Source organism: Sinocyclocheilus rhinocerous, unplaced genomic scaffold (assembly GCF_001515625.1).
Source record: "Sinocyclocheilus rhinocerous isolate Xijiao unplaced genomic scaffold, SAMN03320098_v1.1 scaffold2269, whole genome shotgun sequence".
NCBI classification, from domain to species: domain Eukaryota; kingdom Metazoa; phylum Chordata; class Actinopteri; order Cypriniformes; family Cyprinidae; genus Sinocyclocheilus; species Sinocyclocheilus rhinocerous.
This window is the reverse complement of record NW_015628756.1, coordinates 64,665-80,564: the sequence shown is the minus strand read 5'-3', so window position 1 is coordinate 80,564 and position 15,900 is coordinate 64,665. Positions and strand designations below refer to the sequence as shown.

At 38.3% G+C, this 15,900-nt stretch overlaps 1 protein-coding gene across 1 annotated transcript; it reads right to left on the bottom strand.

The window, feature by feature from the left end:
- Positions 1–33: 33 nt before the first annotated feature.
- LOC107738456 (PX domain-containing protein 1-like) lies at positions 34–11,498 on the bottom strand. Its single transcript, XM_016550215.1, has 5 exons — positions 10,669–11,498; positions 3,396–3,487; positions 3,084–3,201; positions 2,500–2,611; positions 34–918 (listed from the first exon to the last, which is right to left on the bottom strand). Exons 1-5 carry the CDS (start codon positions 10,916–10,918, stop codon positions 789–791), a joined length of 702 nt encoding a protein of 233 aa, XP_016405701.1. The 5' UTR covers positions 10,919–11,498; the 3' UTR covers positions 34–788.
- Positions 11,499–15,900: the final 4,402 nt, after the last annotated feature.

Here is a 15,900-nt window from a genome sequence, read left to right as displayed (position 1 = left end):
AAAAACCATTACGCCTATGGAGAGTCCCCGTAAACCACAAATGCAAGTGTGTGTGTGTGTGTGTGTGTGTGTGTGTGGACTAGGAGCCATGCGCCAAGTGAGTGTGCAAGCCCTTTGTTTTCAAGAGAAAAGAAGAAAGCTCAGCTACTGTCTACAGTCATTCAGTAGAAAAGAGGCCATAAGCTAATAAAAATATCTTCTGAAAGCAATTTAAATTCTCTGACAAGAAAGACATCTCTATACATCTGCAAACTTAATTTTGCTAACCCCGGTGCCTTTAACACTAAGATCAATAAAGCAGGTTTTAGCTGATGAAATGGGTTTGCCATTTTAACATATGCCCTTTTTCAGTTTTTGGCTATTTAAATCAGCATTTTAAGTTACAATGACAATAGTCAGTACAGCCTTGACTTTACAAACAAAACAAAACTTTCAGGCCACCATCAATCTGTACACCAGGAATAGCAGCTTATTTCTATCTTATGTTGGTTCCTAGTACGTTTTCATGGCTACAGCCTACAGCTAGGTTGAATAATGAGGCACATGGGTGAATACGGTATCATTGTGGGATCAGGCCAACAAATTTGATGGACAAAGTCAAAGCAGGAAGCTAGTAGTGATCTCTGCATTCCGACTCTTTCTGCCATCATAAACGATACTAATCAGATAAAGCATCTAAGCGTTGGCACATCCCATCGCTTGGCAGAAATTACATGCTGGATATCTGCACTGTTTAGGTGGGATTCAGTGCCCCCCTGTAAATGTTCACCCATGCAGAATTGTGTGCGTCACTCCAAGATGTCAGTTTCGAAGGGAACCAGGTGGTAGTAGGACAGGTTAGTGACGTAAGCTTCAGGATCTTCGTCACTTAGGTCTTGATCTACAGGATCCAAATATTCTCTCCCATCCTCATCATACCTGCATATTTAGAGATAATTCAACCATTTAAAAAAATCTTAAGAAACAATACAGTATAACTCCAAAACCTAGTAAGCTGCCTGCTGGGATAGTATATTAAGGCATCATAGGAAGCATGGAAGGAAGCATAAAGGAAGCATGTTTGCTTTTTCAGCTGTAACAGGACTTCACAGTACTTCACAGAAATACATTCATCCTTCTGTGTGGAGGTACCATATAGTGAAATACACATAATATGAACAAAAATCACATTTATATGCTAAGGAAGAGAGAAGGATTTTAAATTGACTAACCAACAATTTGTCTAATTAAATGCTTTAAAATGTGATGATCTGGTTATTAAAAAAAATTATAGATAATGTATGGGCACATAACAATTTACTTCCCAAATGTATTCGGAGACTGTTTGAAATTAGAAAGAGTCAAACTTATGGAAACATTGGGGTGCATTTTTTTTGGTATAAAGGTCTTAAAGGATTAGTTCACTTCCAGAACTTCCACTTCATCATTTACTCACCCTCCACTTGTTCCAAACCTGTATGAGTTTCTTTCTTCTGTTGAACACAAAAGAAGATATTCTGAAAAATCAGAACAGTTGATGAGCACCATTGGCTTCCATAGTAGGAAAAAAACACTATGGAAGTCAATGGTGCTCATCAACTGTTCGGATACTAACATTTTTCAAAATATCTTCTTTTTAGTTCAGCAGAAGAAAGAAACTCATACAGGTTTGGAACAAGTGGATGGTGAGTATACAATGACAGAATTTTCATTCTGGAAGTGAACTAATCCTTCAAGAAATATTGTCTTAATGGGTACGTTCACAGATTTTCAACCAGCCATAATTGTTACATTGATGGTAGTATGAGTAAAAAAAACAATGTGTATTATTTTTCCATGTTACCTGCACCAAGATATGCTTGTTTACTGTATTTTTCGGCAAAAGTCCGCCAGTGCAAAAGTCAGCAAAAGTCTGGCAGACTTTTTGACAGCTCCAGGGCTTTTGTTACAGCTACCTTTTTTCACCACAGTCCTTTTTCACTGTTCCCTCTAGTCAGCTAGCAGCTTTTAAAAAAAATTCATTTCTACTGTATAGACAGCCAACTTTAATTAAAACCCCTTTCACCAGTACCAAATAAGCGTTTTTGTAAAATTGTAAAAATATGTATAATTATTATGAAATTGTGAATGAGAACCGAAATAAAAAAATCTTGATGATGATGACTTCACATGATATATTAGTCAACAGTGTTTGGGATGGACGGAGGAACTGTGTAAATCATGTATTAGTGTGGGAGTAATTTCATCGAACATCTAATAGGGAGGGTCTGGAGTTTCATTCCAGAGCTTCCTTCTCACACCCAGGGAAGGAAGTACTACTTCCTGTGTGTGACAGACTACTATGCACTCAAGAAAAACATTACCACAAGCATGCTGTCAATGGCCTATGCAAAAATTCATTATATGAATGTAATCAGGGCTCTCTGACAACAAAGCTTTATCAATATACATTTCCGTTATTGTTATGTAGCCTACTCTGAGACTTGGACTGGAATGACAGAGGCAATGTCGGACACTTACGAGTGCTGGGCTGAGTCAGTGGAAGAGGGTCTCTCTTTGTCCATTAGAATGCTCTCATCAAACACAATGGTCTCTGTGTTTGCCAGGCAAAACCCATTAGACCTCATGATCTCTGCAGAAATGTCAAGTGAACAATCATAAATCAAACAGACAAAATCATCTTCATATAGATTCTGTATACATATAGATTTATTAAGAATTGTACAGATACAGTATAATATATATATATATAGAGAGAGAGAGAGAGAGAGAGAGAGAGAGAGAGAATCTCCAGTTTCACTGGCTACACGACAACACTGCAAATTCACCCTGGCAAGAGTTTTCAAAAATGTTCGGTTTCAGTGACCTGATACTGTGTTTGCGTGTGGTGACGAACAGCCAAACCGCAAAAAGCTGCGGTTTTGAAAATATCCGTGTTTGTGTGGACAGGGCCTTGATTTTATACTGTGATGATTAAACGTTCCTTTAATTTTTTTAAAGTATTACAATAATTGCACTATTAATTGTATTACTTAAATTGTAACGATATTACACTATAATATAATATTGTAATATTCAAGCATTTTAACATTAAAAGCCTATACCTGAAATCTTAACTGGACTTTGAAAGCATGGCTGAATTTTGTGGACACTGTCGTTCCTCAGGACCTGGTCAAGCTGCGAGCGTTCAAAGAATGTTAAGACAACCTCTGACCTAGAAAACTGAGAAAACATAATTTTAGTATGCAATTTAAGATAACACTTCCAGTAAACCATTCAGGAAGATGTTCAGGTAATTAAATTAAGCTGTTAGCTGGCAAGAGGTAATAAAGTAAAATAACAAGGCATGTTTCTTGTTTGTTGCATTCAAATGCACAAGCCCTTTTCCTGCTGGTGTCATCAGTTAGATCTCTCACCTTCCAGGGCATGTTAATGGCATTCTTCAACAGTAGCTCCACTTCATTTAGCTTTGTCTCAATGTCTTTTGCTTCTTTAATCTTAACAAGCCCTGTGTGAGAGCACAAATATATCAGCATATTCACCCTTTTTCATCAGATCAGCATTCTGCCTCTCAGCTCAAGATTTTATGTGCAGTTCTAATGAGATGTGGCTCATTGACTAATTGGCTAACAAACCAATAACTATTTTACCACTTCTTTTATGAGCTTACTAATCATTATGTAGTCTATACAAGGGTGCAGCGATATCACTTTCAGGCAACACCTAAAACAATTTTATCTGACACCATATAACATGTAAGGGACCATAGAAAAAAATCTTGCCTAGTTTATAAAAGGTTGGTTTAAATGTGAGCAAGTCTGATAAAGGTTCTGACCTTTGTATTAACAATACTCAACCCATTATCTGTCCATTCAAAGCAGTTTTTACAAAAATGAAGACATTTCTTCTAAGTGATGTGGTTCATAAGAGTGGCATTCAAGAGAGGATGTGCCAAATTATATGGAAGTGTTTTAGTAAGGTCAGGCATTGATTTATTCTCTGAGGAGCAACAGCAAGTGCTGCTAATATTTTCACACAGCTGTTTGCTATATAAAGTTTTTTTTTTTTTGTTCCCACACACTGTGACAACAATATTACAGTTTTAACTTTATAACTACTTCTTAAAAAAAAAAATAATAATAATCTTTTGATTGAAAAACAGAGCAAACAGAATGAAAAAGTGCGATCTCTTGCAGTCTATAAATCACGGAATTTATTAGAGCCACAGAAAGACAAACGTTTCGCTGAAAATTGCACAATACACAATCTTCCAGCCTAGAACGAAGTCATTATGTACATTAACAATAATTTGGGACAAATATAATGCAATTTAATGGAAAACTTTAATGGGAAACTGCACCCAGAGATGCAGCTGGGATTTGCGGACAGTCGTACACTCATAGAAAACAATGTGTTCGAATTTTTTAAATGTGATGCGCGCAGCGCTGTGCTTCTCGACTGGTGTGTGACCAGATTAAGGCTGGATTAGCCTCTTGTTTCAAAGGTGGAATTGTCAAAGATGACTTTTAGAAGAAGACACCGTAAACTAGGCTGGTAGTTTATTTTTTCCCCCGACGAGTGTAGGGAGAGAGGACCTAGGTTTAAGAGTCACGGTTCACTACTGCTTTAAGGTTAATTTATATATATTTCAGTATATTATCTAATTAACTGGATTACAATCTGGATTACAATAGTCACAAACTGGAGAGCAGATAACGGAATGACTGAGGGTATTTATATTCCCGTGATGGTGAAAGAGGGAGAGGAGTTGCAGGATTTGCTGCTGATGGCATGGGCATCGCTAGGCCATTTTTTCATATGAAAATAGCGGCAGACTTCAATCGGCTCCTCCCCGTCTTTCAGCGCGTTCTTTTTCAATCCGCAGCGGCGCAGAGCGAGAAACAGAGGACAAGGTGCGTGTTTATCGATTGTTATAATATCTGCATCTGTGCAGTTCTTTGTCATAAATCCAGTTTACAAAATATCCTGGGGGAGCAATAATCGGTTCCCCAACTACTGCAGCCTTCACTGCCTTCACTCCTCATCACACCACAGCTGTTTCCTCCAGCGAAAATTAAGCACATATGAACGCATACTTTATAAAACGATGTTGCCATTTTCATTTGAAAATGTAACTTTCAATATAATATATATTCCAGTGCATGTGGTAAAGAGGTTTGTTTTTTCCGTACATTTCTGCCATATGTACATTGACTGACAGTCACCACTGATGAGCTACCACTAAATATTGTAGAAACTTAATTTGCTGTAAAGTTGCTTTGCAATGATTTGTATCGTGAAAAGCGCTGTACAAATAAACTTGAATTTAATTAAACTTGAATTAAACAGGTTGTGTGTGAGTGATCATGAAGACTTGAATTTGGCTTATTCAGTACTCAAATGTTATACCTATCTATGCAATACAGTGGAATACTGCAATAAGTTTAGTATATGACCCCCCAAAACATTTTTTTTATTTTATATATGTATATGTATATATATATATATATATATATTTTTTTTTAGGCTATTATTATTATTATACCCTCACTGGGGGCTGTGCCCCCCTAAAATGAAAATCCTACAATCGCCCCTGGCTGATGGTATGGCTGAGTTCGTGAAAACAATCAATTGACAGCACTAGTTGGAGGGCAAATTGTAGATTATTGAAACAATCTCGAGTATTTCAAAGAAAGTCAGACTGAAAACAATGACGAATCTGTGTTGTTTTTGGTCAGCGTGTCTAATCTTTCAGACCAAACCCAGAGCTGTAATTATGATGTCAGTGATGGTAACAACAACGACCACAATCTCAAGTCACAAACAAAATTTTACACAACAGCCTCTTCTTATTCAGACTGTGAAAGAGTCCACAAAAGTCCACACTGATGTAATGACTATTCATTACTAATGTCTCATGCTGATGACATCACCCCTCAGGGCAGTATATTTTTAGGTCATTAAATCAGCTTTGGATCATTTTGACTCAAGCAGCCACAGCTGAGTTATACTGTGTCTTTAATAACTCATGTTTATCATTATCATACAGTTAAAATTAAATATTTTACATACAACAAATCAGAGGATTTGGATTGCTGACAGATACAACCTATGTGAAAAAAAATCCTCCAATTTATGCATATCACAGATACAAAGAAATATTTACTTTAAAAAATAGATCTTTAAAATGTGCACACAAAAAAAACACTGGAAAAAAGTCACTGGCTTTTAAATGTTACTGTGGACAGAAAACTGAACTCAGCTGATGTTATACAAAGAATTGTAGAAGTTTGATAACTTCGGGAGCATGAGTCAGACAGATGCAAAAGAACATTCACGTTGCAGCAAATAATCTATATTTAGGGAAAAAAATTAGATGATTAAAGGGGCACTATGCAGGATTTTCATTTACTGTTTGTAAACAATATTCAAACTTTGTCCCTCCTCGTGAACAGGCTCAACACCATCAGAGGTATACACCCCCTGACATGATATCAGTTGCCAGAACACACACACAGCCCAACCTGCAGCAAGTCAAAAGCGGACGAATTGCAGGAAAATGAGAAATTAGGTGTTTTGCAAATATTTTTTTCAAATATTGCGTTCATTATGCATAAATGGTATTTTTTGTGAATATTAATAAATAGTTACACTAATAATTAGATGACTGGCTGTACTTTTGCGAGTGAGCTGTCTTCAGTCTATCTCGCTTACAAACAATAATTGTCATCATAAAAAAGTAATTACAATGCCTAGCAATCTGCTAAGTTACAGATAGAAGTTAGCAAGGCAATAGCAACATATAGCGAATTGTTTTAGTGTTGAGACTCTACAAGTGGAGCTTCCCGAGCTTCAGACACAGACACACACCCACTGGTCAAAGGTTGCAGCCCAGAAACGAGCACAGCAATAGAAGAATCACATAAGAAAATACAGGCAAAGGACAATGTCTCTGTAGATACAAACACTACCACACACTTCTAGTGGATCATAATGTAATGATTGAGAGGGATTATTTTTGTACGAGCCTATCCTATCCTATAGTGCACCTTTAAGGAAGATGCTTACGCTTTTTCCCAAACAAGATACAAGCTAAAATGTGACTTAATCCAATTATGCTGTTTGTCCCAACAGATATCCATGCTCTTCTGGTGTTCTTCCTGTCAGGATTTGCTGTGGAAGTGTCTGTTTCCTGTGGGCTAAAGATTTAAGCCTATATGGGGTAGAAATTTTGGTCTTAAAAAGACACTCTCAAGTCACTGTGTTCATGATTTTCTCCCCTAATCAGCATTCCCATTTACCAAACTGCCCCTCAGACACAATAAAACACTTTCAAATGAACATTATTCAGTATATAGTGATGTTGCAAACAAGCATGATGTGGCTAAACACACAGTTCACTAAAGCAGATGTACTGAACTCAAGAACTGATAAGAACAAAACTGTTTCACAAGAAACCTGTCTTATGTTGAAAAATACAGAAATAAGAGCAAACATATCTAGTCATGTCTGTTTATTTAACTGTAAAGCATTAACCCGTTATCTACATATATCCACTAGGACTGTTAGACTTATCCAGCCATGGATCTACATGTTTGCATCAGTAGTCCAAACCAGAAAAAGCAGACTTTGATAACAACAGAAAGATACAGTAAGAGTTAAGTTAAGCTAAGTTTCTAAAGGTTCTGACTAACAACTGATAACAAGTGCAGAACTAGATTTTAAAAAACATGAATCAAATCAATCATGAATCAAAACTGTCATGTACAAAACTCCGTAAACAAAGCATGTTGAAGGTATGCATTGGGCAATATGCTTGAACTGATCAAAGTGATCATTTCTGAGGATTTTTATTGTTCCATTTGATTTCCGCTTGAAGTTCCATTACGTTTTCTGCTTGAAAAATCGTGCATGTGAGATGTGCCTATATATGAAGTATATGTATGTATGTATGTGTGCAGTAGCGGTTTTTGGCACGGGCGAACCGGGCAGCCACCCGGGGCGGCATTTTTTCATGATACATGGGGGGCGGCACGAGCAGTTAAAAAAAAACAAAAAAAACAATCCTCTGCGCCGCAGCCACGAAGCGGTTTTCTATTATCTATCATTTCACTGTGTGGGGAATTGGCAAATTGGCTCCCCTGCTTGCTGAGAAGGTGCCATGCACAGAAGCTGTGTGAGAAGGGGGAAGGGGAAAGGGGCGCGGCGCGGGGGACAGTTCACCTCTGGGTCTCTCCCAAATGGAACGGACAAGGGAACGGGGGATCCACTGTATAGAGCAATACTCCAGTGGAATTAGTGGGCTAAAGTCAGTCACACCTCGACTTTCTTCCAAATAACGCACATTTCATTCATAATATTATAAATACAGGCCTATAGTTCCTGCACATTTTTGTTTTTCTGAATTGTGTGAAATGGTTCTCATTTTGTCTCTCATAGTTGAGGTATACCTATGATGAAAATTACAGGCCTCTCTCATCTTTTTAAGTGGGAGAACTTGCACAATTGGTGGCTGACTAAATACTTTTTTTCCCCACTGTATGTGTGTGTGTGTGTACGTGTATACCTGGTATTCCTCACATTATGAGGACCAAATGTATAAGTATAGTAATACCAGTATATTTTGACCATGTGGGGACATTTTTGGCCCTTGTGAGGAAAAAAGATTATAAATCATATAGAATGGAGTGTTTTCAAAATCTAAAATAGCAGAAAGTTTCCTGTGAGTGGTAGGTTTAGAGGTAGGGTAAGGGGATAGAAAAAATACAGTTTGTACAGTATAAAAATCCTTATTACTATGTCTCACTTGTTGCTAAGGTGATGCTTTTTAACTCAAAAACAAGCAGTCGGAATGAGCCAAATAGGTATCAATTCAAGGCTATTTTTGCATACATGCAACTAAATGTATGCAAATTGAACCTTTTGAACAGCATAGGATTGGACAATGAAGAGAAGGTACAATAAACAGACTTTTGTACAACACTGACACAAACAGAAAAACCTGAGTAGTAGCACAGACTCAAACTCTAGATCCAATAACATCTGGATGACAGAGAGTAAGGTACAAAAAATAACACTGAAAGAGGGGTGGAAAGGGGTGGGGGGTCAGTATTCTGGAAGTGAGTAATTTCCTTCTTGTCTTGTTTCTGGGGTGCTGGTGATATTGTTTTCAAAGGTTGGGAATGCTTATTTCTGTCTGAGGGACAAAGGTCAGGCAATGTAGCCACTATAAAAAAGTCCTTTGGCACATGGTTTCCAAGACTGACTCTGCCTTGATGTCTACAGACCAGTGGCGAAGCTACGCCCACCCATTTTGAACTGTGGCCCACCCAATGAGAAGTTGGTCATATTCCAAATGGATGTAATGTATTAAACGATAATAATAACCAACATCTTATTTCACTGTAACTTTATATATTTCGTTTTAAAAAATATTAAACTTGAGTTTTCATGGTCAATTACAGGCAGTTTCAATTACAGGCAAATTTCCCTCTTCCTATGGGCGCATACCATACGCTTGTCAAAATGATGATTCGTCAGTTTCTGTTACTCCCACACACAATGTTATGTTTATGACATAAGGACTTAATAGTAAAATGTGTGTGTTTGTGGAGTTGAATTTGAAAATAGTGAAACAAACATAAATCAGACCAATTCTTTAAAAAAGTACATTGAATATCCCAATTGAAAGTCTCAGCAATGAATCCAGACAAATGAAGCCAGACCACTCGCATTTAATAGATTTATAGATTGGAAACTTCTGAGCCAAGCGTTTTTGAAGCATCATATGAGCATAGGTACAGTTTTTGATCAGCTAAACAGATGCATCCTTTATGGAAAACATAAACGTTGTGCTAGATACTGTTCTCCACAACAAACTGCATATTTTCAGCTGTGCTCATTTCTATGGTCCTCGATGTTTACTCTCCTTTGAACATGAACGGAGTATAATTTAAGTCTACTTTAACAATTTAATCTCAATATGTGGTATGGCCTGTCCTGGCATGTGAAATCTAAAAAAGGCTGCTCTATATTCAGAAAGCTCTAGTCACTCACTGACTCATCTGTTTCAAAAGCCAAGAAACCACATGATAGGTCTGGTTTGTGTGTCACTGTATCTAGTCCAGTGTGAATTATTAAGCAGAATAATTTAACCTTTTTCCCAAACAAAGAAACACGTTTGCTTCCAGTGGATAATTTCAGTGGAAAACATCTGGATTTTGAAATTAGAGTACAGTACACAGTATTCCTTGTTAGGTAACCTTGTGCTAAATAAACTGGTTTTGTTCTACATTAAATACTATTATATGACTGAATAAACCTTACTACATTATGTTACATCTTACAAAAATAATTTTAATCTGGCTAAAATTGCTTCTTGGGATAATTACAGCAGATTTTCAAGCGTAGGGAAGAGTAGTATTAAGTGTAATCGAGTAAAGACTTTTATTGCGTTTTGCAGTCGCAGATGAGGCAAAAAGGTTCTGCAGAAATGCTGTTATATGCAAAAGCATTTTCTCTTTTAAATGTAGCAAGTAAAAGTAAACAAAAATATTAAATAACTCAAGTAAACGACAAACGGTACTTAAGTACAGTAACGACTTTAGAATAGAATAGAATAGAATAGAATAGAATAGAATAGAATAGAAGATGATTCGAGTAGAATTGAATAACACTTCTGACACCTACCTTCTATCAGAGGGGACTTTAATAAATATCGCCTGTCTTTGGGGAAACACTCCAGGAGTCTTTTTAAAAGTCTTCCCAAATCTGAGGAGCTTCTGTGCAGGTAGAGTATATTTCTGTCCGACCATTCAGTCCTTATTTCAAATAACTCCTCTTCCTCTCCTCTAATGATGAGCCTGCGGATCCCGTTAACCCAACAATCCTTTACGAACATGTTCACCAGGGATGTGCCCTCAAAAATCGCCGATGCCATCTTTAGTACCCTCACTCCAGCATTCTGTAATGGGTGGATTTATCCTTCTGCTCAACTTCAACAGCATTTAAGTCAGTCAAACTGACTCATGGTCGAGTCTGAGGGGAAACCCACACATGTAAAGGATAATAAATATGAGTTTACCTTGTTTAAAGGAAACTGACGGTTTCGATTCGTTTGCGTCTTCAAACGTGGTAGAAGGATTTAACTCCACAAATATCAAGTAACTAGTTAAAATATTATCCTAAGCATACTCCTTTCGTTTTTCTTCAGCTGGGTGCGCGGATGTCAAGACGTCGGACGTTTTATCCAAATTTACGCACATCGATCCGTCAAAAAGTTTAGGCGTTCCCTCAATGCATGTCTGATGCAATTTATTATAACGGGCTACGACAGTTCGCTTGTACGCATCGGTAACTTGAGCCTCTTTAATCCCATTAGATGTTGTTAATCACAGATAAAGTCCAGAGTCGATCAGCTGACCAGAGTGAATAGCAGACAGTGTAAAGCAGAGTTTTGTTACTGGCATAAAATGACTGCGTTTCCTTCTGTTGACAGAAATTGAATCTTCACCCTTCCTTCCCTCTCATTCTCTTTCCCCAATAGCGCTATGCGAGGAATTTACGTGTGTGTGTGTGTGTGTGTGTGAGAGAGAGAGAGAGAGAGAGAGAGAGAGAGAGACATCACTCACTCAAACACAGTGAAGTCATTCTATGTGCTCTATATTTGGAAAATTTAGTCATTGTACATGTGGTCGATTGACACGTTGTTTCAAATTCTATCAAATTAAAAAAGTAAAATCTACTATAGGCCTATATAGTTTTATTATATTATATTACATTATATTATATTATATTATATTATTATATCAGATTAGTGATATTATATGTAATGAATATTGTACAATAAGCTAGTTATCACACAGGGAAGTTGTCACAAGGATATATGTATAGATTTTGTAATGTTGGTGTTAAATGTCAGGATCATGGACCGGTTTAGTTGTGTTTTGCTCCTTTGTTCCTGGTGTTCCTTATATGGTCGTTTTCCTGTCCTCGTTTAGTTTAATTAGTCATTCAGTGCACCTGTGTTTGTTAATTATCCCTTGCATTTAAGTTGGCGTCTGTGCTGTTTGTCTTTGTCCGAGATTGTACGTCAACCCATGTGTTACCTGTGTTCCTGTCTGCCCCGTGTATGCCCTTGGATTTTGGATTAAAAGACTATTGTGTTCGTTTACGCTTGGTCTCCTCGCTCCTCTCTGTAGGTGAACGTGACAGAATCTTGGACCAGAACAGTTTAAATTGCGTGTTTCCCCTCTGTTTTGTTTCTCGTTTCTCTTTTTTTTGTTTCCATTGTGTGCCCCATTGGATCCCCTGCTTCGCCCTGAATACATCCTCCTCCTGCTGGAGCAGGGGGGAAAATCGCTCGAGGGTCATACATGACTGTTTCTGGCTATTGCCCATCTCACCACCTACCCGGACGAAGCGCGGACGAAATCGTCAAAAGATGGCCCTCGAGCGGAATTCGCCACCTTTGTGGAGCGGACACCGGTGAGAAATGGAGTTCTGTTCCTCGCCTGTTCCCAGGAGTATCTTGCCAGTGCCACTCCTGACCCAGAGCCCAGCCCACCATCTCCCCGATGCGCATGCCCGAGCCCACCGCTGACGGAGAGCCGGATGAGAACAAAACTACGTTTTTTTTTTAAAGTAACGGCCAGCGGCAGACAGTGACTTGATCATAGCCTATATGTTTGATCAATTTAGCCTTCTCAAATCATCAGGACTTGCCTAAAATAAAATCTATATATAAAAGTTCAAGCATATAACAATGTTAGTTTAAATGTTTAACCTATACAAACGTGAGCTGTTAGATGCATATCCAATCGTTTGTGCTGAGAGTGGAAGCTGAAGCGTGCTCTGCAGTAGAGGGCTGCATTGGGTTTGGGCTCCCGCGGGACCCAACGCAAATCTCGCGGGAGCGGGCGGTTTTACCTTTGCTGCGGGCGGGAGTGGGCGGTCAGAAAATTTCGCGGGAGACCCGCGGGGAACGGTGGGATTTGGCGTGTAGTAGAAATAGAGTCAAAACAAGAAGTTGAGAAGAGAATTAAAGCGGCTGTTTACTTGACAAAAGCAAAGCAAGGCAAGTCAGATATCTGGAAACAATTCTCAATTGTCACTGAAAAAAATGGGACAGAGTTAAACTTTGTACGTTGCGATAAATGTGCAAAAGTGTTCGTTTACAACGGACATAAATCTGGCACCTCTGCCCTGAGGCGACATACCTGCACAATTCTCTGTGGTCAAAGCAAGCTCTTTTTTTAGTATTATTTATTTTCTTTTTTGCAATAGCCGGTTAAGCAAGCTATTGTGAATGTGAAATCTGTGAGATATTTAAGCATTCTATTTATTTTATTTTTTCGTTTTGTATTTAATTTGTTAAAATTATATCTAGCCTATTTTCAAAGTTCTCTGTGTTTATTTATTTAATGTTAAAGTTATTTCCTAGTTAATTGTTTGGTGCGTGTGTATGCAGTAGGCCTAGCCTGCGTTTAAAAACTGAGGTGCCGCTAGTTGCTGTTTTGTTTGGACGGTTAATGTTTTATAAGCTAATAAAAAAATACCCAATGTTTTTGTCATGTGTGGTGCTTTGGTTTAGCATTGGTTACTTCATCTTATTTAAACGCAATCATGTTTAAAGTCTGTTATTCTGGATGTTAACTTAAGTATTTGTGTATAATTTTCACAAGCTCTGAGATAAAGTCCGCGGGAGCGGGCGGGAGTGGACACAAACATTGCGGGCGCGGGCGGGAGTGGAACACATAGGTTGCGGGAGCGGGCGGTCCTGGTCATACATTCAGTGGGAGCGGGCGGGTGTGGGTTTAAGAAAACAGTCCCGCGCAGGGCTCTAGTTCCAAGTGAACCGTACCGTTACCAAAACGTGACGTGTAAACTCTGCTGATCATGGATTGTCCGGAGAGAATCGTCACTACCTGCGTCACTGAACTTGCGACACAAACACAACAGAACCGCTAGATTTAAATCAGCACAGCCAGCAAAGCATCGAACACAGTGGAAACAACTTAAAATATGCAGTCATTTTTGCAGTCATTTTTGCTCATAAAGGTAAGAGTAATAAATCATTCTAAACTGTAAAGGGTCTAGTTTTATTTGTGTGCACTCACAATATCAACAAAACGTTGTGCTTTTATAAAATAAAGGAAACAAACGCTTTCTGCCGTCTCTGGCTTGAACAGGAGCTCTTCACAATGATGAACCTAAACTCAGCAAATTGCCTCACAGACATGATTAAAATTATACAGAACGCTTTAAAATATTACTTTAAAACGAAATCGAAAATAGAAATTCTTTCATTTTGTAATCCCTGCATTTCTCTACGATCTCATGAAAGTGCGTATAGCACGATTTTCTGCTTCTATTTGGCGTAATATTTCTATGCAGAAATTGACTTTGGCATGCAAGAGACTGATAAATTCATAATTAATGGCATGGCTGGTTCAGTCGACAGAAATACGGGAGACACAAGCCTATAATAACTGCTGAAATGTTTGCGGGGCAAATCTGAGCCTCAGTTCTAGCTGTTCAAACATGAATCGATCTCTTCCTGCTAATTATAGCTCAAAATAAACATGAATGAATGTCAGAAGGTATGTTGTCTCAACCACGGAAGACCATTTTCAAGTTCAACTCTACTGACCTTAATATATTCATAGTTTTCAAGTGACGTGACGCCCTTACTGGAACGCCCACATGGAGGGCAAAACAAGACTTTCCTCCACTGACCGCCAGTTATTTTTTACAAGGTTTGCATTAAGTAGTAATGTAGTAAGACAGTGATATTTAAAGGCCTAATTCAGTATACACCTTATTGATGATGCCTACTTTGTACAGGCAAGCAGATAAACCCAGAATATAAATGCAATGCGCAAAGTTTAATATTAAAAGTTTTCCCATAAAAATCATTATAAAGAAATCACTTACCATTTAGCACACTGCGTTCATGTTCCGGGCTTATTTGCTTGGTTGTATAAAGCATGCATCATCAATAAGGTGTGTACTGAATTTGATATTTTAATATCACTCGTTTAAAGGCACTTTAAGTGTTTTCACATTAAATGTTTTAGAATGCCCAGCTGTTTTTAGTGATTGAAATATTGCGGCCGGTGCTTAAATGGATTGCTATTGGCCAAAACTTGCATTTTGTTCACATATTTTTTTTTATTCTTTTGAGAGGTGATATAAATATTTTTTGATTGGAACAGATAGAAAATTGACGGGTTTGTGCTGCAGTAGTTCTATGGATCTTTTGGCTACCAGGTCTTGGAGTCAGCCACGTGACTGAAAACAATGAATTAACTGTCCTGTCTGGTTTGTTTGTCAGACAAAATGGTGGATTCTGCAATATGATTGGTCAGATCGCCTGTCAATCAAACTCCCAGCAAAAGGTGCTAAAAGACTGGTCATTGGACAGTCAGTGTAGTCCAGGGCTTAATTTGTGCTGGAACAAGCCGGATCCTGATCCGGCACCTCCGAATTTGTCCGAAATCTGATCCGGCACCTCATTTGACAGATTCCCTCCTCACGCGCCAATGAAAGACGTTTGTGTTGACCTATAGCGTGCATATATTTCATGAAAAAAACTTCTATTATGAGCAGGCTTGCCTAGCATCTACATTTGAAACAACAAACTTAGACATAGCTGCTCTCACAAACCCGAATGCACGGATCCAATACTGATACACATGCGTTTTCTTTCTCAGATGTTTACATTTAGTTAAGACAAAACCGACTGTGCTTACGAGGATAATCGCCAGGCCGGCCATTTTGACGTAATTTTTTGTGTGTATTTGGTACTCTGCTGCCCCCAGGATCCGGCTTGTTCCAGCACAAATTAAGCCCTGGACTACACTGACTGTCCGCATAAGCGCAACAAGCTGCGAAAAATAACTCAATTTGGTACTCGCTAAA